The 24,719-nt window shown below is 44.6% G+C and overlaps 1 protein-coding gene across 1 annotated transcript; it reads right to left on the reverse strand.

Moving 5' to 3' along the window:
- Nucleotides 1-552: 552 nt before the first annotated feature.
- On the reverse strand, nucleotides 553-21,993 carry LOC133372357 (arylacetamide deacetylase-like 4). Its single transcript, XM_061600849.1, has 4 exons — nucleotides 21,744-21,993; nucleotides 14,335-14,551; nucleotides 9,800-9,863; nucleotides 553-3,342 (listed from the first exon to the last, which is right to left on the reverse strand). The coding sequence occupies exons 1-4, from the start codon at nucleotides 21,942-21,944 to the stop codon at nucleotides 2,568-2,570; spliced, it is 1,257 nt and encodes a 418-aa protein (XP_061456833.1). The 5' UTR covers nucleotides 21,945-21,993; the 3' UTR covers nucleotides 553-2,567.
- Nucleotides 21,994-24,719: the final 2,726 nt, after the last annotated feature.

The raw sequence follows: 24,719 nt of genomic DNA on the forward strand, positions 1-24,719 counted from the left end.
CAGGCAAGCCACAGGCCAACAGTCAGGACAGGCTGGGGCAGCTTCCCAGCAACTGTCTTACTTTGATGCTGCTGCCCATCTCACACTAATGGCCCTATTTCAACCTCAGCAGCATTGGAGGTGGCGGAGGAGAGATACAGAGGTGGGTTGGGGGCCCAGGCAAGCCACAGAGGACCATTCAGGCTAGGGCATCTCCCCAGGAAAAGTCCTGCTTGGCCACTGCCACCCACTGCTTCGCTACTCCTTGTCCTCTGCTGATGTCCTCTGACATGGGAAAAGTAGCAGGGGGAGGATTGCAAAAGGCTTCGCAATCCTCCCTGCCCTTCTCCTTTGCACCTCTGACATAAGGAGTGTTGGGTTCAAATGCAAGCGCTCCCCCTCCCTGCTGCAGGGGCGAGCCAGCTCTTCCCTCAGCCTGGGTAGGAGCGCAAGCTTGACACTTTATTTACCTGTTTTCAGTGGTTCAGCCAGATACCAAAAGTAAAGCAGACACACACACAATTACTGCTTGATCAAGAAGGGGTCTCTAACCTGCAGACTGCAGTCTGGCAGGGAAGAGAGCAACGTTTATTAATTAAAGCATCCTTTATGTAGTTTTCATAAGCAAAACAAGATACAATATTATTAATATCATAAGATGGGAATACAGTGTTACAGAGATAAAGCAAGCGCTTCTTCATATCCTTGTTTGGATTGACACTTGGTGCTAGATGACCATGGGGTTTAGTGTGCTTTTGAAAGTTACCCACACAGCAGTATGACGTAAAACTATGGATACATTCTAACAAAGTGTTTTGGGAACAACTTGTGCTGGATTAGCTACAATGTGCAGGATTTGTATAGTGAAGCAAGACAGAGAGAAACAATAACAATCCAGATGGGATACATTTTATCTCTTTCTCTAGCCTGATAGGCGCCTCGGCGTGTTCCTTTCTCATGAGGGAAGAAGCGAGAGCTAGAGGGTCATGTCCCACACCCCCTTGGAGATCCATGATTCATTGCGGCATTAGTTCTGTAGCGTTTCTTGACAACTCTTGACAACTCTTGGGGTCTAGGAAATAATTTATTCCTAACAGGAGCACAAACGAGAAGCCGGGGAGGATCGGAAAAGTTGACAGGATCAGCACAGGGAGGTTTCTGCAAGGCTTTCCACCCTAGCTCTTTCAACCTCTGCTTGTGGGATTTTGACAGGATGTCATGTAATTCACAGGAGGGTTGACCCACCCACCAGTGAATGTTGGACCATGGGGTGGGAGCAAAAAAAATGCCCATCCCCTGATCTAATGGATTAATGGGGGGAATGGGGTGGTTAGTGCATTCTGGGGGGTGGAGGGAATGATGGTAAGATCAGTAGAGTAGTGGCAATTTGAGAAGTGCAGGGTCCCTCCTCCATAGTCACAGCCACACCCTCTCACTCTCTACAACTTGGCTTTTTGAAGTAGGAATGAACAGGAATTCCGTTCACTCTGATTGTCTCCAGTCAGCAGGAAATGACAAGGAGCAAGTTAGAAGACTCTTCTCAGTGGCTAACACACTCCCATTTCATGCTGATTGGCTCATAAGAAACTGGAGACTTAGGGACCTGGCTCCCAAAAAAGTAAGAGTTCTAGGATCCCCTGAGACCCTGGATGTACTACTTCTAAGTAAGATCCCCGACCTCCAGATTTTCCTCTTCTTGCCCCACCAAGAAAACCAGGTCCAAGGTGTGGTGGGCCACATCCCTTGGGCTGATGACATGTTGGGACAGTCCCATGGCTGTCATGGAGGCCATGGAGTCCTGAGCTGCCCCAGGCCTGGCAGCCTCAACATGGATGTGAAAAATCCTGCAGTACTACAAGCCTGGGGATCTCCATACTATGTCCAAGGCAACTCAGGCGGGGAGGCTGTTGGGTAGCATGCCAGGCAACATACCAAATAAATCCCTAGCTGGCCCCGTTCACCAATGCCAGGCACAAACCCTCCAGATGTCTGAGGATGTTACAGATTACATAAGGAACAGCTGTTTCCAGTCCCCCCCTTGATTCACCATCTTGACCATGTTAGTGTTGCTTTATTAAGAACTGTTATAAAGCGTGTTCGTAATTGAATATCAACATTTACACAGTATTTAGAGATGGGGAACTTGTGGCCCTCCCAGAGCTTGGGGAAGTTACTTTTTTGAACTACAACTCCCACCAGCCCAATCCAGTGGCCCTACTGGCTGGGGCTGATGGGAGTTGTAGTTCAAAAAAGTAACTTTCCCAAGCTCTGGGCCCTCCAACTCCCAACATCCTCAGCCACCATGGCCAACTGTCAGGACTGATGGGAGTAGTAGTCCAAGAACGTAAAGACTGCCACGAGTTCATTCATCCTTGAGAGAGAGAAAGGATTTGGGTTGTATCCGAGTAAGTTGAAATTAATGTACATAGGTTTGCTGTGTTCATTCATTTCAGTGGCTCTGCTCTGAGCGGGGCTAACACTGAAGGCAGCCCTTTCTTTGAGACTGTTCAAGTTATTCATATCGGAGTAATATATCCCTCCACTGAAGTGGAAGACTAGCACTGCTAATGAAAGTGGGTCATTTATCTCTACAGCCCTTTTAAGAACTGTGCTACATGCTCCATACAGTCCCGTGTGCCTGGAAATTCAAGTAGCGCATAATCAATGAAGAATGCTACTCCATGGAACCCATCCTGAACATGATGCCATGTCACTGGCACACCATTGTCCTCTAGCCGCTTCTTGTACAACAGACCATCGTCCCGCAGAACATCATGCTCACAGGTCAAAATGAATGTCTTGGGGAGCTGGCAGATAATCGCATCTTCTGCCAAAAGTGGGGAGAACCTTGGGTCAAAAGCCTTTTTGGCAAGTTCATAAAGCTTTTGTGAAAATGAAACAGGCACTTTTGAGACATAGCCCCTGGCCTTAAATTCTTCTGGAAGGTTATCGGCACTAATCCATTTTCTGTACTTCACCCACATATCCCTAGGAACATGGGCACTCTCTATAATCCCTTCCACATTGATAGTCTTCCCAGTGAGATATGCGAAACCAAGTTTGATAGCCCGTTTCCTGAACAACATGGGAACTGAATGGTTTTGCTGATGGGAAGGCAAATTGAAGTCCACTGCTTGCAGGAAGGGGTAGACCATGATCTGTGCTCGCATTCTTGGAAGGTCCACTCTGGTCACCAGCTCTTGACAAACAACAGCAGCCAATGTTCCTCCGCTACTGTCCCCACCAATGGCAATGCGGTTGGGGTCCACTCCATATTCCTTCGCATTCTTCAGAAAGTGTATTGCAGCAGTGCAGCAGTCGAGTAATGGGACTGGGTGCCGATGCTCAGGAGCTAAACGGAATCTAAAGCAAAAGCGAGATATAGTCTGCAGTTGTCATTTCATGTTCTATAGCAGAAGGGCATTTCCTGAATGATCTATTTATTTATTTATTTAATTTAATTTATATTGCAAGCATGGAGAACCCCTAGGACTGCATTCCTTCTGGGCAGCCTTCTGGGATCCACAGGCCAGGGGATGTGGGCCAGAGGGCCAGAAACAAAAGTGTGTGGAACAAGAAATGGAAGTGTTACCTTTGTATAAGTAAGCTGGCCATTCACCTCAATGGGTCTACCCTGAGTATAATTCACTAATAGGCAAAAAAACCTTGCGGCTTAAGAATGTACCTATAGCCCACAGATATTTCTACCAAACTTTAAAAAGCAGGGAAATTGGGCAGCTATAGTGAATGCACCAGGGGAGCAGGAGACCTGACCTCCTCTCTGAGATATTGTACTGCCCTACAAAGTTGTCAAAATGCAAATACAATTTGGGTTGGTCTTTCACAGTCCAATCCACTTGCTGTGTAGCTTGGAAGAATTTGGGCCAGTGGAATGTCAGCTCTACTGGAGCTGCAGGCATAAGCAAAAAGAGAATGCTGGCTCTCACAGATGCCCCTACCAGCATGTAAGCACTCCCCACTGACTTCCATTAGAAGTATTTTCTCAGACTGACCTTTTACACGGCATAATTTGGCCCGGATGGGGACCAGCAGGAGTGCTCCGAATGGGAGTTGGATGTTGCATAAGTCTCCCCCGGCTCCTCCTCTGACACGCTCCCAAATGCCGCTTTTTGGGGCCCTCCGCTGAACTCCACCAGCAACACTCTACCGGGCTGGTCTTCCCTGGTGGACTCCCAGCTCCACCACAGCAGAGGAGCTTCTGCCGGTGGAGCCTGACAGAGCTCAGACCATGCTGGCTCACCAAAGATCCGTCATATCCAGCTCCCCTCTGCCCAGTGTAAATATTTATTTATTATTTTATTTATATCCCGCCCTTCCTCCCAGCTGGATTGCGCCCTAAGATGTGAAATGTTAACTACAAGAGGATGCCAAGGGGATGAGCCCTCAAAGGGGACATAAACAGAGAGGCTAGCCATAAAGCCTCATCTGATTGGGATTCAGGAAGTAACTGTCTCTAACCATCGAACTGACAGGAAATCTCACCCCAGGGCTAGCACCCTGTGGAGTTACAGCCTCCACATGCACCTCAGGGCTCAAAGGCCAGGGTGTCTCTTCAACATATGATGGAAACTCCACAATGACGGTGCCAGACACACCTCTGCAGAGGGGAGTTCCATCACGTTGGGCCTGCCATAGAGCATGCTCTCTCACAGGCTTAGGGATGGGGGAGACGTTAGATCTAGTTGGCATTTAAAGGCAAATCAATCACATTCACACTTTCCAAAACAATACGGAAACGGAAACACAGCCATCCTTCCAAATTCGCACGTACCTGAAATTTGTGATGTAGTTCTGCAACCCAACAACATTTATGAAAATGCATGATATTAGGGGGAAATGTGCCTAAACTGGAATATATTAGTGAAAGTAACATAGAAAAATGCATGATATTAGGGGAACTTGTTTGCAAAACTGTGTACATTAGTCTAAGCTACATACAAATTTGTGTTCATTAGGGGAAAATGGACATTACGATGCTGATGAATTTTCTTGAGGGTTTTTTGGGGGGGAGAATTAACAAATTGCTGCTGAAATGTGGAAAACTGAATCTATGATTGATTCCCTCTAGGAAGAAGGGCAGGATATAAATGAATGAATGAATGAATGAATGAATGAATGAATGAAACAGAACCTGAAAGATAGCACCATCCTTACCCAGGCTGTGAATCCCCAGCCCCCACTCCTCTGAAGGTGGTGGAATTACTAAGAGGAACCCCTCTGCTAATCTGGATTCCCAAAAGTGCCCCAGATTTGTTTGCTGGGATGGGGGAGAGGAATGAAATGAGGTATTGTGGGAAAGGTCGTGGCGGATTGGCATACAGTAGAATACAGTAGATAGATAATTTATTCAAACCAAATCAAATCAAATTTTATCATGTGGTCATAGACCCAATATACAATTGATTTTACAGGTAGTAAAAACCATGGATTATAAAACAGAGCTGGCAAAGCTCGTGGAAGTTAAAACAGAGCATTGTTAACTAAGAAAGATCTTCTTACGTATGGTTTGGGCGGCGAAAATGATCTTAGCAGCAGATAGGGTTGTTGACTTGTCGATACCGGCCAGAAGATGTTTCAGTAAACAGTCTGTGGGCCTGCCAGGGAAATTTTTTATAATGGGGTTTAGATACCTAGAGCGTTCAGCGTTGTAGAAGGAACAAACAAAGAAAATATGGGACAGTGACTCGACGTCTGCATTCCTGCAGGGACATAAGTGGAGTTCGGGGTGTGTGCCCTGGTAGCGGCCTACTAAAAGTGAGGAGAGGAGGCAGTTGAATCGGGCCCTAGAGAAGGCTTGGGCATAGTCACATTTTCCAGATAAGGGGCGGGGTTAGGGAATGTGAAGCTTAAATCAGAATGGGTTGGGGAGCAAGTCTTAGCAGCATTTGACAATGAGCTTTGGAGATAGATGTCTTTAATCCAGGTCTCGATGGTCCGTTTGGCTGCTTCAGACTCTAATGAGGATAGAAAGTCTACTGAGAAGCCACAGCGTGGCACAGAGTTTGTGGCACAGTAGGCTATAAAGGCACGGAAAAGCTGTTTCAGTCCTATTTTGGACAGAGACAGGAGGGCGGCATCATCAGTGTATAACAGCAGAGGACAATTTTGATCGGCCACCTTGGAGGGATGGAAGGCGGGAGAACAACAACATGTACTGAGATCATTTAAGAAGAGGTTGAAGAGTACAGGGGCTAGGATACAGCCCTGTCTGACCCCTTTGGAGGCAGAGATAGGGTTTGTTAAAGTCCCATCGGCACCACAATGAACTCAGAGGGATGTGGTTTGATGAAGGCGATAAATGAGGTAGAGGAGTCTCCTGTCCATGTTAGTTTGAGAAAGTTTGGCCCAAAGTTTATCTCTTGGAATGGCATCAAATGCAGATTTGAGGTCGACAAAAGCAACAAACAGGCCATTTCCCAAGAGGCTCATATATTTTTCTGCCGTGTGATTTAGTAGGATACAATGGTCGAGGGTGGATCTACCTTTTCTGAAACCAGCCTGTTCCCAACCCAGAACATTCTCCTCCTCAAGCCAGCAGATCAGTTTGGAATTTAGATAGCTGGCGTACAGCTTGCCCACGACCGATAAAAGGCTAATGGGTCTGTAATTTGAGGGGTCGTCTCTGGCTCCTTTCTTGAAGATTGGAATAATGATGGCCTCGAGCCAGGCCACAGGGTAAATAGGTTAGCCAATAGGGGGGCCCACCAGGCTAGGAGGGATAGCATCAGGAGTGATCGCATCGGGACCCGGAGCCTTGCTGGGTTTCAGGGCACGAATCAGAGACTTTATCTCGCTCTATGTGACAGGCAGCCAGGGTGGAAGGACTGTGCGGTCCGCGGTAGGTGGACGGGTCAAAAGATGGTTACTTGAGGCCTCAAACAGCCCAGCAAAATGCTGTTCCCAGATGTTAGCGGGAATGTTGCAGGGGATAGGATTGGAGGATGTTAAGGCAGCAGTAACAAGGGACCAAACGATAATTTATTGTTTTTAGCCAATGACCATTACAATGCAAGTATCAATACAAAACATCTGGTAAAACATACAAGTAAAACATTTATGGGACATTAGGAATCTATCCCATGATGCATAGATAAAACCCTGAGTTTTCAAAAACTAATTAAAATGATTGTAGAAATGTTGATATTTATTTCATTTTTTCCCCATATATTAAGATTAAAATGTGCCCTTTGTTGGTAGGACTCGTGTGTTTTAGGAAGGCCATTCTTGTCTTCGTTGCAGCTAATGCAAACGGAGCTACCCTGTAGGTGTCGAATTTGTCTTTGTTTGCCAGTAGCCATCTTACCTTAAGTTCATCTGACTGGCCTTCTAATAAAGACTGAAAGGGAAAGATGAACTTCAGCCTTGGTGTGTCGTATAGAGTGCAGTGTAATATATGTTGCTCCATGCCTTCTGTTTGACCTGACCCACATATGCACAGTCGATCATCTAGTGGTTTGTTTGAATATCTGCCAACCAGATATTCAGTGGGCATCAACTGGAATCTGAGTCGGGTAAAGGCACTTCTTATGGGAAAAAAGGTTAACTCCTGCAGATAGGAGGCCCTTTCATGATCTAGCTTAATTTTACCAAACCAGATGGCCGATTTACATTTTTTTTAGATATTCAAGGTCTTTTGGGGCATCTTTGTCGTGGACACAGTCCGTGATCGTGCTTTCAGATATGTCCTGGGTTAACGTGGCAGGGGAGATCGAGTAGCTAAGCATCAGACGTCTGCTACGTTGTACCAGCCATCCCGATTCTGTAGCTCCAGGAAACATCTTTTGGCTAGGTGGTGTTCTGGCATCGTTGATAGCTTTTTCCAGTATATTAAGATGGATTTGTGTATGCGTGCTTTGAGAGGTGGAAGGCCTGCTTCACTCCTTAGAAGGGCGCTAGGTGTGCTCTGTGCTACGGACAGGAGCAGGTGCAGAAACTTGTTTTGGATTATGTCGAGTTGGTCTCTGCATTGCACACCCCAAATTGCTGCTCTATACAAAAGTTGGGACACGATCTTGGCTGCAAAACCTTTTAACGTTGGTTCTATTAGGCGATGACCCTCAGTATGGTAAAGTTTCTTTATAGGCCCTAATAAATGGGCAGCTGAGGATGTTAGTGCCTCTAAATGGGTACACCACAGAGCATTTTCAGAAAAGTGGATACTCAAGTATTTAAATGAGCGGCATTCTTCTAGCCTATGGCCATCCAGCATCCAGTTGTGCTGCTCATGCCTCTTAACAAAAACAACTACTTTGGTCTTTTTATAGTTAACAGATAATCCTTCGTTCTTGCAATACCTTCCAAATTTAGTGAGCAGTCTTCTCAGCCCCACACAGGTTAGTGAAATGAGGGCCATGTCATCCACGTAAAGCAATACTGGAGTCTTCTGTCCTCCAACAGCAGGAGGATAAAAGGAGGGATCGAAGACTTCCTGCGTAATATCGTTTATGTAAAGGTTGAATAAGATCGGGGCCAGGATGCAGCCTTGTTTGACACCCCTCGAGGTGGGGATTGAGTCAGAGAGATAGCCTGCCCTACCAACTCTGATCCTGATATCTGTGTTGGAATAAAGCTGCTGTATGAGAAATAGAAGACGTCTGTCAATTGCGCTGGCCTCTAATTTTCCCCATAGTCGCTGTCTGTCTATGGAATCAAAAGCTGATGATAAATCAACAAATGCAACGTATAGTTTTCTTGGTGCATTGTGTACCTTTTTTTTGGATCAGATAGTTCAGGACAAAGCACTGGTCAATTGTACTGAAGCCCTTGCGAAAGCCAGGCTGCATAGGAGATAAGACGTGTTCATCTTCTTCCCAGTGCTCTAGATTATCTAAAAGGTGTAAGATCTTGGGCAAGCTAGTCAAACTCCAGGATAAGCGGACCCAAATTAAGATGGACAAGCATCGAAATACAGGAGGGCTGGAGGAACCAGACAGCGCAATTAAAAATGTTTCCGAAGGGAATATTTACAGTTTATAGTCCAGGTATCTCCATCTGCACTCCCTAGTTTTAGAAGGGTTATAGCTGTGATTGAGCACAGCGTGTGGGAGCCGTGGGAGGAAGGTGATGCAGATAAAGTTAGTAAAGCCGGTGTTCTCAAAGGCCTTTTACCACTGACTTTTTCCCGCCAGACAAACTGCAGCTTTCAAAGCAGTTTGGATTGAGTTTGAAAGTTGTAAGATGACCATAAGATTTCAAAACTATCGTACCAGCCGCAATGCTCGGAACCAGGCAGCCTCCCTCGTCGCCATCTTGCCTTGAATAGTCCCCAGTAGGAGCCCAGGGCCAGCAGAATACAGTAGTGTAGTGGTAAATGCAGAAGTGCAGGGTCTCTTCATAATAGTCCCAGCCACACCCTCACACTCTCTACAACTTGGCTTTTTGAAGTAGGAACAAACAGGAATTCTGTTCACTCTGCTTGGCTCCAGTCAGCAGGAAGTGATAAGGAGCCAGTTAGAAGACTCTTCTCAGTGGCTAACTCACTCCCCTTTCATTCTGATTGGTTCATAGGATGCTGGAGACATACAGTAGGGACATGGCTCCCAAAAAATGTGTATTGAGGTTTAAGACCCCTGAGACCCTAGACAACTACACCCCTGGTAGAATATCATTTCTGCCAACATCTCTTTGCATTATAGCCATGTATATTTTTAATGACAATATTTTTATGTATATTTGTTTTTAATTGGATTGTGGATTTAGGATTTGATCTCTAGTATTAAATGCACATTTCTTAGAGAGCTTTTTAGATCAAGTGGTTTATAAATCTTCTAAATAGTAATAAGCAAATTACAGTACTTACTCAACACTCACAACCACGGTGTCACTCTCTCGGGCAATGTAGCGGCACACCCTTTCATATGCGCCTGAAAAACATAAGTGTCACCAAAAGGAGACCATTGAAAAGACCATTTCAATTAAGCGGCATAGAATGAAAATGCCTTCCCCTCCCTCCCAGTTTAATACTTCATTGGCATACAGCAAATTTAGGAGGATCACTTCTGCAGGTTTTATGGTGAATGTGTATTAAGGCTGCAATCCAAGACATACTTACCTGGGATTAAGTCCCATTGAACTCAGTGGAGCTTACTTCTGAGTAGACATGGACTGGATTGCAGCCTTAGCCTTCTGAAAGATCTGACCGCTATGCCAGAGCACAAGTGTTGGCATTGCTGACATTGAGTTTCTAAAAACACTTTTCTACCAATTCTAGTACCACAGACATATTATACTTCTATGAACTTAGAGAGACTTGTGAAGGCATTTATGTCAATCTCCTGTTCTCTGGCCAGTCAGGTCTCTGCACCACTCAGCCAACCATAATCCAAAAGTATAGCTATGACAAAAGATAGTAGGAGCCTCAGCTTTTCAACCCTGCCTCCTGTTGTCCTGAGACCAGTTGTAGCCTCAGTATAGGACTAGTGGGGCTGCCTGTCACCAAATTCTTCCAAGGTACACAGGAAGTGGATTGAACTGTGAAAGAATATCTCAGAGAGGAGGTCAGGACTCCTGCTCCCCTGGTACATTCACTATAGCTGCCCAATTTCCCTGCTTTTTAAAGTTTGATAGAAATATCTGAAGCCTTTGACTGTGTAGATCATGAAAAACTATGGAATGCTTTAAAAGAAATGGGGGTGCCACAGCATCTGATTGTCCTGATGCGCAACCTATACGCTGCACAAGAGGCTACTGTAAGGACAGAATGTGGAGAAACCGATTGGTTCCCAATAGAAAAGGATGTGAGGCAGGGGTGTATTTTATCACCCTATTTGTTCAATCTGTACGCAGAACATATCATACGGAAAGCGGGATTGGACCAAGATGAAGGAGGTGTGAAAATTGGAGGGAGAAATATCAATAATTTAAGATATGCAGACGATACCATACTCTTAGCAGAAACCAGTAATGATTTGAAATGAATGCTGATGAAAGTTAAAGAGGAAAGCACAAAAGCAGGACTACAGCTGAACGTCAAAAAGACGAAAGTAAGGACAACAGCAGATTTTTGTAACTTTAAAGTTGACAATGAGGACATTGTATTTGTCAAGGATTATCAATACCTCGGCACAATCATTAACGAAAATGGAGGCAATAGTCAAGAAATCTGAAGAAGGCTAGGACTGGGGAGGGCAGCTATGAGAGAACTAGAAAAGGTCCTCAAATGCAAAGATATATCACTGAACACCAAAGTCAGGATCATTCAGACCATGGTATTTCCAATCTCTATGTATGGATGTGAAAGTTGGACAGTGAAAAAAGCAGATAAGAGAAAAATCAACTCATTTGAAATGTAGTGCTGGAGGAGAGCTTTGTGCATACTATGGACTGCGAAAAAGACCAATAATTGGGTGTTAGAACAAATTAAGCCACAACTGTCACTAGAAGCTAAAATGACAAACTGAGGTTATCATACTTTGGACACCTAATGAGAAGACATGATTCCCTAGAAAAGACCATAATGCTGGGAAAAACAGAAGGGAGTAGAAAAAGAGGAAGGCCAAACAAGAGATGGATTGATTCCATAAAGGAAGCCACAGACCTGAACTTGCAAGATCTGAACAGGGTGGTTCATGACAGATGCTTTTGGAGGTCACTGATTCATAGGGTCGCCATAAGTCATAATCAACTTGAAGGCACATAACATCAACATAGGTACTTTCTTAAACTGCAAGTTTTTTTGCCTATTAGTGAATTATTCCTCATTTATCTGTGTTACATTTATATCCATTCCACGTTTCCTCCAAGGAGTTCAGGTGGCATTGATGGGTCTAATTTCCCCCAGGTTATCATCACATTATCCTGTGAGGTAGGTTAGGCTGAGAGACCAAGATCACTCAGCAAGTTTCGTGGCTGATTTTAACCCTGGTCTCCCAGGTCTTAGTCCATTTAATATGCCTCCACCTTATTCTACACTCTGGAAAAAACAAGACGTAGATGTGAATAAGTTGGGGAGGGGAATAATCTTTTCCCATAGACCTGAAAATTCATGGGGTCCCTTGTTAACCCCTGTGTGGCCCCTGTAAGACTAACCAATTTAATCTGCAGTTGTGCACGTACTTGAGTTGAGAAATCCCCATGGAATTCAATGGGACATCTAAGTAATGCCCCATTATTGTGGCATGAACCTATATTAGAAATTGTGACAGCCGTGGCCCTTTCTCAAATAAGGTAAGACATTTTGGTGCCCAGCCACTGATAATACTGCAATGTTGAAAAGTTTCTTTGAAAGGACGAGGATATGGCAACACCAGTTTTCTTGGAGCAGAGAAGCAACTGTGACAAGCAACTTCTGAACCAAAGTAAGACACTTTTCAGTTAAGCTATGTGCTGTTTGCAAAATGGCAATGCTTAAATGGCCAAAAAAATTCCTGACTTGTGTTGGAGATAACTTTCTCCTACAGAAAGTGGAGGAAGCAACCAGAGGATCAGCTATCCTGGACTTGATTCGAACCAAAGAGATAACTTGGTGGATGAAGTTGCAGTTACGGGAGCTCTGGGGGAAAGTGACCACACCATACTTGAATTCTTGATTTTAACAGAAGCAAATGCTGAGAGTACCATCTGTTGATCCTGGACTTGAGGAAAGCAAATTTTAATAAATTCAGAACAATGGCAGATAAGGTTCCGTGGCAAGCAACCATAATGAGAAAAGGAGTCCAAGATGGATGGGAGTTTCTAAAAAAAGGAAATTCTAAAAGTGCAATGGCAAGCAATTCCAACAAGGAAAAAAGGGGGGAAACAGCAGAAGAAGCCAATGTGGCTTCACAAGAAGCTTAGAGATGACCTGAAAACAAAAAAGGACACATACAGGAAGTGGAAAGAAGGCCAGGCCACAAAGGAAGAGTACAGGCAGGTATCACGGAATTGCCGGGATGGTGTCAGGAAGGCTAAAGCTGAGAATGAGCTGAGGCTAGCGAGGGATGCTAAAAGCAACAAAAACGGTTTCTTCCGGTATGTCCATAGTAAAAGACAGAGAAAGGAAATGGTGGCACAGCTACTCAAAGTGCTCAATTCCTACTTTGGCTCAGTCTTCTCCCAAAAGAGGGTCTTTGATCCACCTGGGAAACATGAAGTAGAAGGGTCAGGATTGAAAGGCGTCCCTATTTTTGGATCTTGGGATTATTGTTGATCATAAGCTGAATATGAGCCAACAGTGTGATGTGGCTGCAAAAAAGGCAAATGCTATTTTAGACTGCATTAGCTGTAGTATATTTTCCAAATCATGTGAAGTATTGGTTCCTCTCTATTTGGCACTGGTTAGGCCTCATCCTGAGTATTGCGTCCAGTTCTGGACACTGCACTGTAAGAAGAATGCAGATACACTTGTTTTAAATTGTTTTTAAAAGATGTGTTTTTAAATTTGTATATTTGTTTTAATGTTTTTAGTTACTGTAAACCGCCCAGAGAGCTTCAGCTATGGGGCGGTATATAAGTACAATAAACAAATAAATAATAAATAAATAAATAAATAAGCAAGGGGACTGGAAACAAAACCCTATGAGGAGAGACTTAAAAAAAAACTGGGCATGTTTACAGTTGAGAAGAGGAGACTGAGGGGAGATATGACAGCACTCTTCAAGTACATGAAAGTTTGTCACACAGAGGAGGGCCAGGATCTCTTCTTGATCATCCCAGAGTGCAGGACATGGAATAAAGGGCTCATTGCAGGAAGCCAGATTTTGACTGGACACCAGGAAAAGCTTCTTAACTTTATAGCGGTATGACAATGGAACCAATGACCTAGAGAGGTAGTGGGCTCTCCGACACTGGAGGCCTTCAAGAGGCAGCTGGACAGCCCTCTGTCGGGTATGCTTTGATTTCAATTCCTGTGTTGAGCAGGGGGTTGGACTTGATGGCCTTATAGGCCCCTTCAAACTCTACAATTTTATGATTCTGTTTTTAGGATTGTTCATTGGCTATTAAACTCAATATTCCTATGGAGCTGTTCTCAATTCCAAACAAATATTGCTCCCCCATTTTTTAAATTAACAGGATCCCATGCTGCATTGTGGATTGAAGGTGAGCTGAACATGATGGAAGTAGAAACCATTGTTTGTGACGTCCTGTCTAACATATCAGTAACCCTTTTGGTGAAGCACTGTCCTAAAAGCTTCTAAGCAAACTGAGTGAAGGAATGTAGGCTCCTTTCAAAGAAAGGGGCTGTAACTCAGTGGCAAAGCATCTGTTTTGAATGCAGAAGGTCCCAGGTTCCATCCCTGCATCTCCAGGTAGGGCTGGGAGAGACCCTAGTCTGTAACCCTATAGAGCCACTGCCAGTCAGTGCAGACAGCACTAAGCTAGATGGACCAGTATGAGGCAGCTTCCCATGTAACTTACGGATGCTTCCAAATAAGCCAGCTCCTCCATGGAGATAGAGCATTCCTCTCCTGTTTCTAGCAGGTGATGCCTTAGGCCAATATATTCTTACTGGAATCCCATCAAAAAGCAGATCCTTGATGATCAACTTTGAGTCCTCCCTAGGTGGTATTCCATTCATCCCAAGCCTCCAGATGACATACTTATGGCAGATGCCAACTTTCTCCAGAAACAGTGCCTGTTTTAGAGCAAGACATAAGGGAACAGAATAAGGAGCCCTTCACATTCACGTCTCATCAATGCAAGACATAAGAGCTTTTCACACTGGAAGCAAAAAAGAGCACTCTGCCCCCAAGCCTGTTTTAAAAAGCTTGCTGTCTTTACATGCGCCTTGAGGCACACATAAAAGGCGAGTCATGAATCAATACATCAATACTGAAAACAGACAGAAAAGGAGATCAGCAGTGAGGAAATGCTGAAACAGTTCCATGGCTGCAGTAGCTGGTTCACATCAGGAGTGGATGGTGTGGTGGGGAATCTGGGATGCACCACTCACTTGACCTCCCCATGCCGGTGGAACCAACCTGGTGCTCCTGCCATCACGTTCATACTGCGCCCACTTTGCTGCCACCACATCCCCCCCTCTCCACCTGCAGTGACTGGACCAGAGGGAGGGGAGGGGAGCGGCACAGCCCCACCATGCCATCCGCTGCTGCTTCACATCAGCTCATGACGAGGACGGCCCAGACCCGCATCGCACGATGGCACCCAAGGTTGTCTCTGCTAGTTTTGGAGAGTCCCCACAATAACGCTTACATGATCACAGTCTTCACGAGTTGATTTTTCTTCACTGACATTGAGATTCTGAACGTCTGTCATCAGGGCAATCGAACCAGCTCCCTCTCTGACAGTTTGTTAGACGGGTGTTAAAAGCCTTCCTTTATCCCATCAGGTATTTTAAAAACATTTTTCTGCTCTCTTTTTTTTGTCTCTTTGCTTTTGACTTATGCTGTGTTTTGTTCAAGTTTTGCCAAATTTATTTTCGTTATGGCTGTTTGAGGAAGTTGATCCTTGTCAGGATTTAAAACAACTTAAGTTCAGTTGTTGTTTTTAAGATCCATCATTCCGACAGGCTGGTATTGATTCAAGTTCATTCAGTGTCCACTAGCCACTGCTTGTACCAATTCCATTTTCCCTCTTGCAAAAAATATTGAGATTAATATCGATATTTCGAAAGGAAATACTGATAATTGTTGATATTTTGAAAGAAAATGTTAGCAAGTTGAAAGAAAATATTGATACTATTATTGTACTTAACACTTTCAAACGTTTAAAAAAAATCTGTTTTTGAAAATAGCTGCAGAAAATTGCAACACAAAAGTCGATCCGAAAGGATAGAGAATAAGAGAATTAATGAAAAAATGGTACCAGATTTGAATTGGCTAAACTTCTAGCATATCCCTAGCTCAGAACAGACTCATTGAAATTAATGGACCTAACTTAGTTATGTCCATCAATTCCATAGGTCTAGGACTAGTTCTGGATACCATCCCTAGTTTCAAGGCAGTTCATACAGCCTTTGTTTTGATTCACATACGTCTTCACCTGCAGCTACAGTACATCTCGCTGTCCCCAAGCGTGTGTGTGGGAAGGCCTTGAGAAGCTGTTCCTACACAGGAGAGACGCCACATACTGTTATGAGGACTCAAATATTCCTGGGAAACAGCCCCTCGGTGACCTCTGCGTATATATCTTGCAATACCTGAAGGTATAGACTTCCTGACTCCTATGGAGATTTGGGATTTGTCACCCAGGAAGAATAGGCACTCCTTTCAAACAAAGGAAATGTTTATGATAATCTAAGCCTTTGGAGGAGACAGGATTGCAGCCGTTATCTGGGAATCCCTCAGGGAATGGTTTCTGGAAAAACAACACATTCCCTGACAGGATTATCCTAAATTCTTTCATTGTTCTTATGTATCACATCCACATCCTCCTGGAGACATTTACATTGGGTTTACTTTGGGGTCAGTTTAGTTAGGAAAAGGTATAAAACATGGGGCGTGAGAAGGGGAGAGGAGTTCCTCTTCTGGAGGGCTCCAACCGCTGCTTTTCTTATCAATGCACGCTAGCATCTTTGGGACAATTTCAGAGCTATGGATTTGGGTGAGAACTTTCAAATCTGGCACTGGTTACAAAGGGCGGAGCTTTTGCTCATTGGGCTAGATACAAAAGTCTCTCTCGCTCAGCCTTAGTCTTGCAGCAACTCTCCAGGAAAGGTATATTTTATTTATTTATTTATTACATTTTTATACCGCCCCATAGCCGAAGCTCTCTGGGCGGTTCACATCATCAAAATATCAACATACAATTTAAAACCACACATTGATCAATTTAAAACATAACTCATTAAATTTCCAAATAAACCTATACTAAACTAAAATACTGAAATACTAAAAATACTAAAATGCTAAATGCTACAATACTGAAATGCTAAAATGCTAGAATGCCTGGGAGAAGAGGTAGGTCTTAACCTGGTGCCGAAAAGACAACAATGTTGGCGCCAGGCGTACCTCATCAGGGAGATTGTTCCATAATTCAGGGGCCACCACTGAGAAGGCCCTTTTTCTTGTTACCATCCTCCGGGCTTCCCTCTGCATAGGCACCCGGAGAAGGGCCTTCGATGTTGAGCGCAGTGTACGGATAGGTTCATATCGGGAGAGGCGTTCCATCAAGTATCGTGGTCCCAAGCCGTGTAAGGCTTTATAGGTTAAAACCAGCACCTTGAATCGAGCCCGGAAACATATAGGCAGAAAGTGCAAGCGGGCCAGAACTGGTGTTATATGTTCGGACCGCCTGGTCCATGTTAACAATCTGGCCGCTGCATTTTGCACAAGCTGCAGTTTCCGAACCGTCTTCAAAGGCAGCCCCACATAGAGCGCATTGCAGCAATCTAGTCTAGAGGTTACCAGAGCATGGACAACTGAAGCAAGGTCATCCCTGTCCAGATAGGGGCATAGCTGGGCCACCAACCGAAGTTGGTAGAAAGCACTCCGTGCCATCGAGGCTACTTGAGCCTCAAGTGACAGGGATGGTTCTAAAAGTACTCCCAAGCTACGAACCTGTTCCTTCAGGGGGAGTGCAACCCCATCCAGGACAGGTTGAGCATCCACCATCTGGTCAGAAGAACCACCCACTAACAGCATCTCAGTCTTGTCTGGATTGAGCCTCAGTTTGTTAGCTCTCATCCAGTCCATTGTCGCAGCCAGACATCGGTTCAGCACATTGACAGCCTCACCTGAAAAAGATGAAAAGGAGAAGTAGAGCTGCGTGTCATCAGCATACTGGTGGCAACGCACTCCAAAACTCCTGATGACCGCACCCAGCGGCTTCATGTAGATGTTAAAGAGCATGGGGGACAGAACTGACCCCTGCGGAACTCCATACTGGAGGGTCCAGGGTATCGAGCAATGCTCCCCAAGCACTACCTTCTGGAGACGACCCGCCAAGTAGGAGGAAAACCACTGCCACGCAGTACCTCCAACTCCCAGCTCAGCGAGCCTCCCCAGGAGGATACCATGGTCGATGGTATCAAAAGCCGCTGAGAGACCAAGGAGAATCAACAGAGTTACACTCCCCCTGTCTCTCTCCCGACAAAGGTCATCGTACAGGGCGACCAAGGCTGTCTCCGTGCCAAAACCAGGCCTGAAACCCGATTGAAATGAATGCAGATAATCAGTTTCATCCAAGAGTGTCTGGAGCTGGTCCGCAACCACTCGTTCTAGGACCTTGCCCAGAAATGGAACATTTGCTACCGGCCTATAGTTATTAACAATTTCTGGGTCCAGGGAAGATTTCTTCAGAAGCGGTCTCACTACCGCCTCTTTCAGGCAGTTAGGGACCACTCCCTCTCGCAATGAGGCGTTAATCACTTCCCTGGCCCAGCCGGCAGTTCCATCCCTGCTAGCTTTTATTAGCCAAGAGGGGCAAGGATCCAACACAGAAGTGGTTGCACGCACCTGTCCAAGCACCTTGTCAACGTCCTCGAGCTGCACCAACTGAAACTCATCCAAAAAATCAGGATAAGGCTGTGTTCTGGAGACCTCATATGATTCAACTGCTGTAACATTGGAGTCCAAGTCCTGGCGGATGCAAAAGATTTTATCTTGGAATATGCAACTTCTGAGCCTTTCTCTTTCCTTTTTTTCTCCCTGTGTGGGTGAGCTTAATGTGAAGGTGTTCATAGGGTTAGTCTCTTTGCTTTAGTCTATCCAGTGTTGCTGAATGAATGAGTCATAGTTAGAAAGCTGCTCATTGTTAACTGCAATTGTAAACTGCAATATTTTCCCTTTTTTCTTCTCTTAATAAAACCACTCTTTATTTTACTTTCAGTGTGTGTGTCATTGGGTTAAGGGTAAATTAATACATGCTCTGGGGGGTGACGTGCGGGCAACTTCAGCAAAAGATCCTGCTGCTGTCTTTTGGGGAACTTGGATTTCTAGTGAGCTATGCTCAAGGTCCCTTCGTAACACATACCCACAGGGGTGTATGGGGAAAGGAGGGAGTGCTGCTATTCATCCATACGCCAGAATACAGGTACAATTTTCATCAGGCAGAAACAACAACAACAACTGACACGTGCCTAAAGGAGTGGACTGCATTGCATGCCAGGATGCTTGTCACATGAGCAAATCTCCCACAATCTTCTAGGTTCCCAGGCTTGCAAATGGATTCTTTCTGGTATTATCTATCATGAATATTCATGCTAAACTTCCACTCTATTCCACTAGATTTCTGGGACAAGCTTTTACTCGTGTGAAAGGTCAAATATCATACGCAAGTGACCAGTTCAGAAAATGTTGGAATAATAGAATAAAGGGCAGTGTGGAAGTAGCCATGATCTGGGACCATCCCCCAAAGCATGAGTGGAGCATTTATCACAGTGCCACCAGCTCCCAACTCATGGAGACAGACTAGGAGGGTGGTACGGTAGGAGGATATTATGGTCAATGGTATCAAAAGCCACTGAGAGATCCAACAGCAGCAGATTGTTCAGTGGGATCCTTTTTTTTAACTTAGGGTGCAATTCTAAGGGGTGTGTGTGAAAAAATAAAGATAGTTCAACTATCCTGTCCTACACCCTGCCAGCCTCCAAGTTTTGGGGGGCATGCCCTCCCCAACAATTTCCCTCACATTGGGAAGAATTCGGAATTGGAAGGAACATGTTTCGTAGGCTTTTTGCAGTGGAACAAGCCAGTCTGATGCGCCCCTGCTTGTATGGACGTGATGTATGCAAAACGTTATTGGTGAATGAACTGAGAATACTGATGGGGAGAAATTCAGTTTAGTTTTCATTTCAAGGCAAATCGATCAAAGGCCAAAGGCATACTTTCTTAAACAAAATGGAAACTGAAACATGGCTGTCTTTTGAAATGTGCACTACTCCAAGGTTTGTGAGTTCTCCAAGATCTCTAGCCAAGTAATATGCACAGAAATGCCTACACTAGCGTAAAATGGCCATAGAATGCATACATTAGGGGAAATAATGCATGATATGATATAACACTGAATGCATTATACTATGGAAAACGGCTTTGCAAAAATGAGAATATTCACTAATAGGCAAGAAACCTTGCAGTTTAAGAATGTACCTAAAGCCCACAGATATTTCTATCAAACTTTAAAAAGCAGGGATATTGGGCAGCTGTCATGAATGCACCAGGGGAGCTGAAGACCTGACCTTCTCTCTGAGCTATTGTTAAGGTGTTGGACTATGACCTGGAAGACCAGGGTTTGAATCCCCACACAGCCTTGAAGCTCACTGGGTGACCTTGGGCCAGTCACTGCCTCTCAGCCTCAGAGGAAGGCAATGGTAAATCCCCTCTGAATACCGTTAACAATGAAAACCCAGTTGATAGGGTTGCCATAAGCTGAAATTGACTCAAAGGCAGTCCAAATAATGATAAAATACAAATTTGTAAAAATGCAATCACAATTTGGGTTGGTCTTTCACAGTCCAATCCACTTCCTGTGTAGCTTGGAGGAATTTGATAACATGTGCCTCTGAGCATATGGTGAGTGGTGGCAACATCTGCCATCTCCAAAGACAGAGAATTACATTTTTGTAGGTTTGTTGGAGTTCTTACTTTGCTTCTTTCCTGTGTTACTTCTGTTTCTAGAGAGAATCTAACCTGGAACATAATATTTCTCTCATTATTCATCCTAGAAACCTGAAAGACTGTCTTACCCCCTATATACCCAGTCGATCACTGAGCTCTGCAGGTGAGGGCCTCCTGCAGATACCATCTTATCAGGAGGTCCGTTCTGTACAACAAAATAGGAAATGGACCTTTAAGTATGGTGATACGTACCCTGTGGAATTCCCTCCCCTTAAATATTAGGCAGGCGCCATCTCTGTTATCTTTTTGGCGCCTGTTGAAAACTTTCCTCTTTCAACAAAATTTTTAAGTCGAGACCTAAGCGTCTCTGTTGGAATTGCTTCTTAATATGTTTTTTTTTAAAAAAAACACCTTTTTTAAAAAACAATATTTTAACCCTTTTTATTAAAGATGCCTTTAAAGCTTTTTCAAAAAATATTTGTAAAGTTGTTTTGTTTTAATGTATTTTAAGGTCTGTTTTTATGATGTTTTAAAGTGTTTTTAGTGCTTTTGTTTACCACCCTGGGCTCTATCTATCTATCTATCTATCTATCTATCTATCTATCTATCTATCTATCTATCTATCTATCTATCTATCTATCTATCTATCTATCTATCTATCTATCTATCTATCTATCTATCTATCTATCTATCTATCTATCTATCTATCTATCATCTATCTATCTAAAAAGAAGCATTGTACCAGGCATTGCTCAGGAATTCTAAAGAACAAAAACGTCAGAGTACTTTTGAGAGGTTCAGTCCATCACCTTGATTCAAAAATAGCATCCATTTATATCCAAACATGGACAAAAACCAGCTCCTTGATTTCAGGAACCAACATGCAAAATTGGATTATGATAAGAGGTGTGCAAATGCAAAGCAAACAAACAACTTTACAAAATGTATAATCGATGGCTTCCATGCAATGCTCTTACTGCACAGTGTAGGCCCATCGAAGTTAATGAACATGACTAGGTAAGATCCACTCATTTCAGTGGGTCAACTATGAGTAGGATTTAGCTGAATACGACCCACAGCTATCATATATCTATTTCAAGTCAAAAAAGAAGAACAAAATATATGTACAATCCAAGCAATCCACAAGAAACTAATTGGTCCCATGGCTCCAGCTTGTATGTGGGTGCAACTACTAGGGATGCTTCCTTTTTCTCTGATGCATGTTTGAACAGGCTCTCCATGCAGTCTATATGTCATGCAAATTAATTATTGAGAGAGGGGATTGATCATAAAAGAAACAGGGACACTCACCAGCCCAACCGTAAGATTCCCAACAAGAATCATAACACGTATTTTTGCACCCTGGCTGATTCCTGGAGGCATGTGGGTCCTGGTGACATGGTAATAAAGTGTCCAAGCCAGTGCCAAGAATGGGATGAAAATGCTCAGATACAGGAGCAGGTTCAACAGAGCTTCGCCGAGTGCCGTTCTCTGAGCTAAGAAGGGCAGCATCCTCTTCTGACACCAGTGGCTTCTGATATTCTACTTCAGTGGCGTCTCCCTAATAAACTCTAAGTCTGTTGTAAGAGCAAACATATTAACTAAGAATCAGATTAGGAGCAAGAGGTTAGGCACTGCAAGATGTTCTTGACTCATGAATGAAATTTTGCCGAGAGATGCCAGTTCTTAGAAGCTTATGCCTCATTCATGAGTTTTGGCGTCCAGATGACTGAGATATCTACACTGACTTCTGCCACCACTTTTTTCTCTTTCCTTTCATTTTTAACTCTCAAGTGTATTGAACAACTCCATACATAGGTGAGAAGGTGAGGAAGAGGACTGAGTTCACCCTAAGTGGGAGGGGATTGCACATAAATGTGATCTGACTTTTGCATTTCATTTTGCATTTCAGTACCTTCCACTCCACCCATCTCCTCCATCTTTGCGGCTGATCAAGAAGGACTGAGGCAAAGTTTCAATCTCTGTTAACATCGCATCTGAACCACAAAGCTTGAAATAGTTTGGCCCCCACCAGGTAATAAAGACATGAGATTCAAGTTCTGGGTGAAGCAAGGTCGCCACTGTTAAACAGGATCTGCAACAAGCCAAACAGGCCTTCCCTGGCCTGGACTCTTCCAGATGTTTCTTTCCATTTTATTTATTTATTTTCTCACTTTTATATCTGTCTTTTTTGTTCCATCATGGGACACAAGATGGAGAACACATGATTCCTGGGAAACTGGACTCAAATTCCTATTGTCGCCAGCCTGCATGAGATGTGAGAGTTGGTCTCTCAAATATCTGGAGCGTACCAGGCTGGGAAAGACTCAGCCAACTCCATGAAACCATTGCATCCCGTGTGCTAAAAGTGTTGAAAAGACCCATTCTCTTTTGTCCTTCCAACAGCACTTGGCTTTTCACATATAGACTAGAAGCCCGACATCCCTTCCTAGAAGGTCCATGTGAGCAGACAAAAGCACACAACACTGCAGAGTCCCTTGAGAATCAAAAGGAGTGCTGGTAAGGATGAAAAGGCTGCAAGCCTGCTAGGGATGGATGAACCTGTCATAGGGTTGGATAAATCTGTCCATTTTGGTTTCTCTGAATTTTCTGGGTTTAAGTTCACTTCTCCCCATTTCTGTACCAGTTTATGAGGCTACTACCTGACCCCATGAGAGTCTTGTTATGTGGGCACTCCATTCTCTTCTGGGCCTTCAGGAGAGTGTCATCTTTGGACAAGGGAACCCAGCTCCTTCTTTCAGCTGGGGCCAATTTGCGATGGCTAGCTAGGAGAGGCATGCGATGGGGTGAACTTCTCCCTATATTGTGCTGGACATTCTCAGCTGGCCTCCCAGTTAACATCCTAGTTGTTCATTTGGGTGAGAACAACCTCGTACAGCGACCTGGTTTAGATCTGTTCTATAAAGTGGTGCAAGATTTTGGATGGATCAGATACAATTTCTCCATCTTCGGGTCATCTGGTCCACACTGCTGGAGCGACAAGTATGGAGGGGGGCAGTTCACCCTAATAAAATTGATTGGGCTAGGCGGGGGGTGAACAGGAGGATTAAGAAGCTTGCCCTAGAAAAAGGGTGGAGCTTCATCTCACATTTGAGGATTTGCATTAATTTTCCCCATTTATTTAGGGATGATGGGATTTACCTCTCTGAACCAGGATGTGATATATCCTTGGAGGATTTGTACAAGGGGTTGGCGGAATAGTTGGGGATATTGGGAAGAGATATATAAGCATGAGCTATGCACCTGTTAAGTTTGGGCAGGTGAGGAATTTGGGGGAGAGCGATGGAGGTATACTGAGGCATTATTGGATAAGGACTCCCTTCAGGACTCTTGCAGTCCTCCGGGTCTGTGGGTAACTGGGGTGTGCCCATGTGAACTGTCATGCACATTGGGGTGAAGGTGTGTACAGTGGGTTCATGATGCCCATGGGGGATCCACTCCCAAGGCTCACCTAGCAAGGAGTGAGTCTGAGCCCATATCCTTGCCTGGGGAGCCACAGCTATAAGCTGTGAGACATGCCCAGGAGTCTGGGGGGATTGCATCCCCGCCAGGATAGTTCAATTCCTCACCTGCCCACGTGTCATAATTTGTTGACTGATTCAAAATAGGTTATATTTCATAAATATAACACTTAAGCCAATGCTATGTCTCACGAGTCTTCTTTGCGCATGTGGGGGCAATGGCATTCGTACAGTCACATGGAAGCGGGTTTGCCTCCGCCCCACTTAGGCAGGGAGGACTCGGGAATGCCACTCCCAATTGGGTGAAGGAGTCAGGTGATGTGATGTCACGTCTCCATGGGAGGGAATGAATCACTTGTATTTAAGACCGTTCCACCCCCTAATCCTTCCTCCTTGCGTTTGATCACGCCAGCCCTCCCTCCCTAATGAGGTATGGACATTGCTGGTCGCCTGTTACAGCCAAGTAGGATTTTTGGGGGCTGGGCCCTACTTTTTGGAGCCCTTCACGTTTTGTCTACTTTATACTGTTCAGTTAATTTGATTGGCTTTTAGGGAGTGGCATTGCCTGTTGTCATGTGATGCAAGTCAACCTGACTCCAGCCGAAGCAGCACAGCTTGCATTTGGCATGGCGTTCCTTTGGCAAGCTTGCAAAGGAATTGTCAGGAGCCAGGGCCGGTCCCAAAGAGTGGCCAGGTAGGGCCCTGGCTGAGGACCCCTGGAGCCACAGAGGCCCCTGAGGGGCCTCTCAATAGGTTGGGGAGGGAGCAGGGCTCTTTTCTGGGATCCACGGGATCCAGTTGCCAT

The sequence above is a fragment of the Rhineura floridana genome, chromosome 18 (genome assembly GCF_030035675.1).
Source record: "Rhineura floridana isolate rRhiFlo1 chromosome 18, rRhiFlo1.hap2, whole genome shotgun sequence".
Lineage (NCBI taxonomy): Eukaryota > Metazoa > Chordata > Lepidosauria > Squamata > Rhineuridae > Rhineura > Rhineura floridana.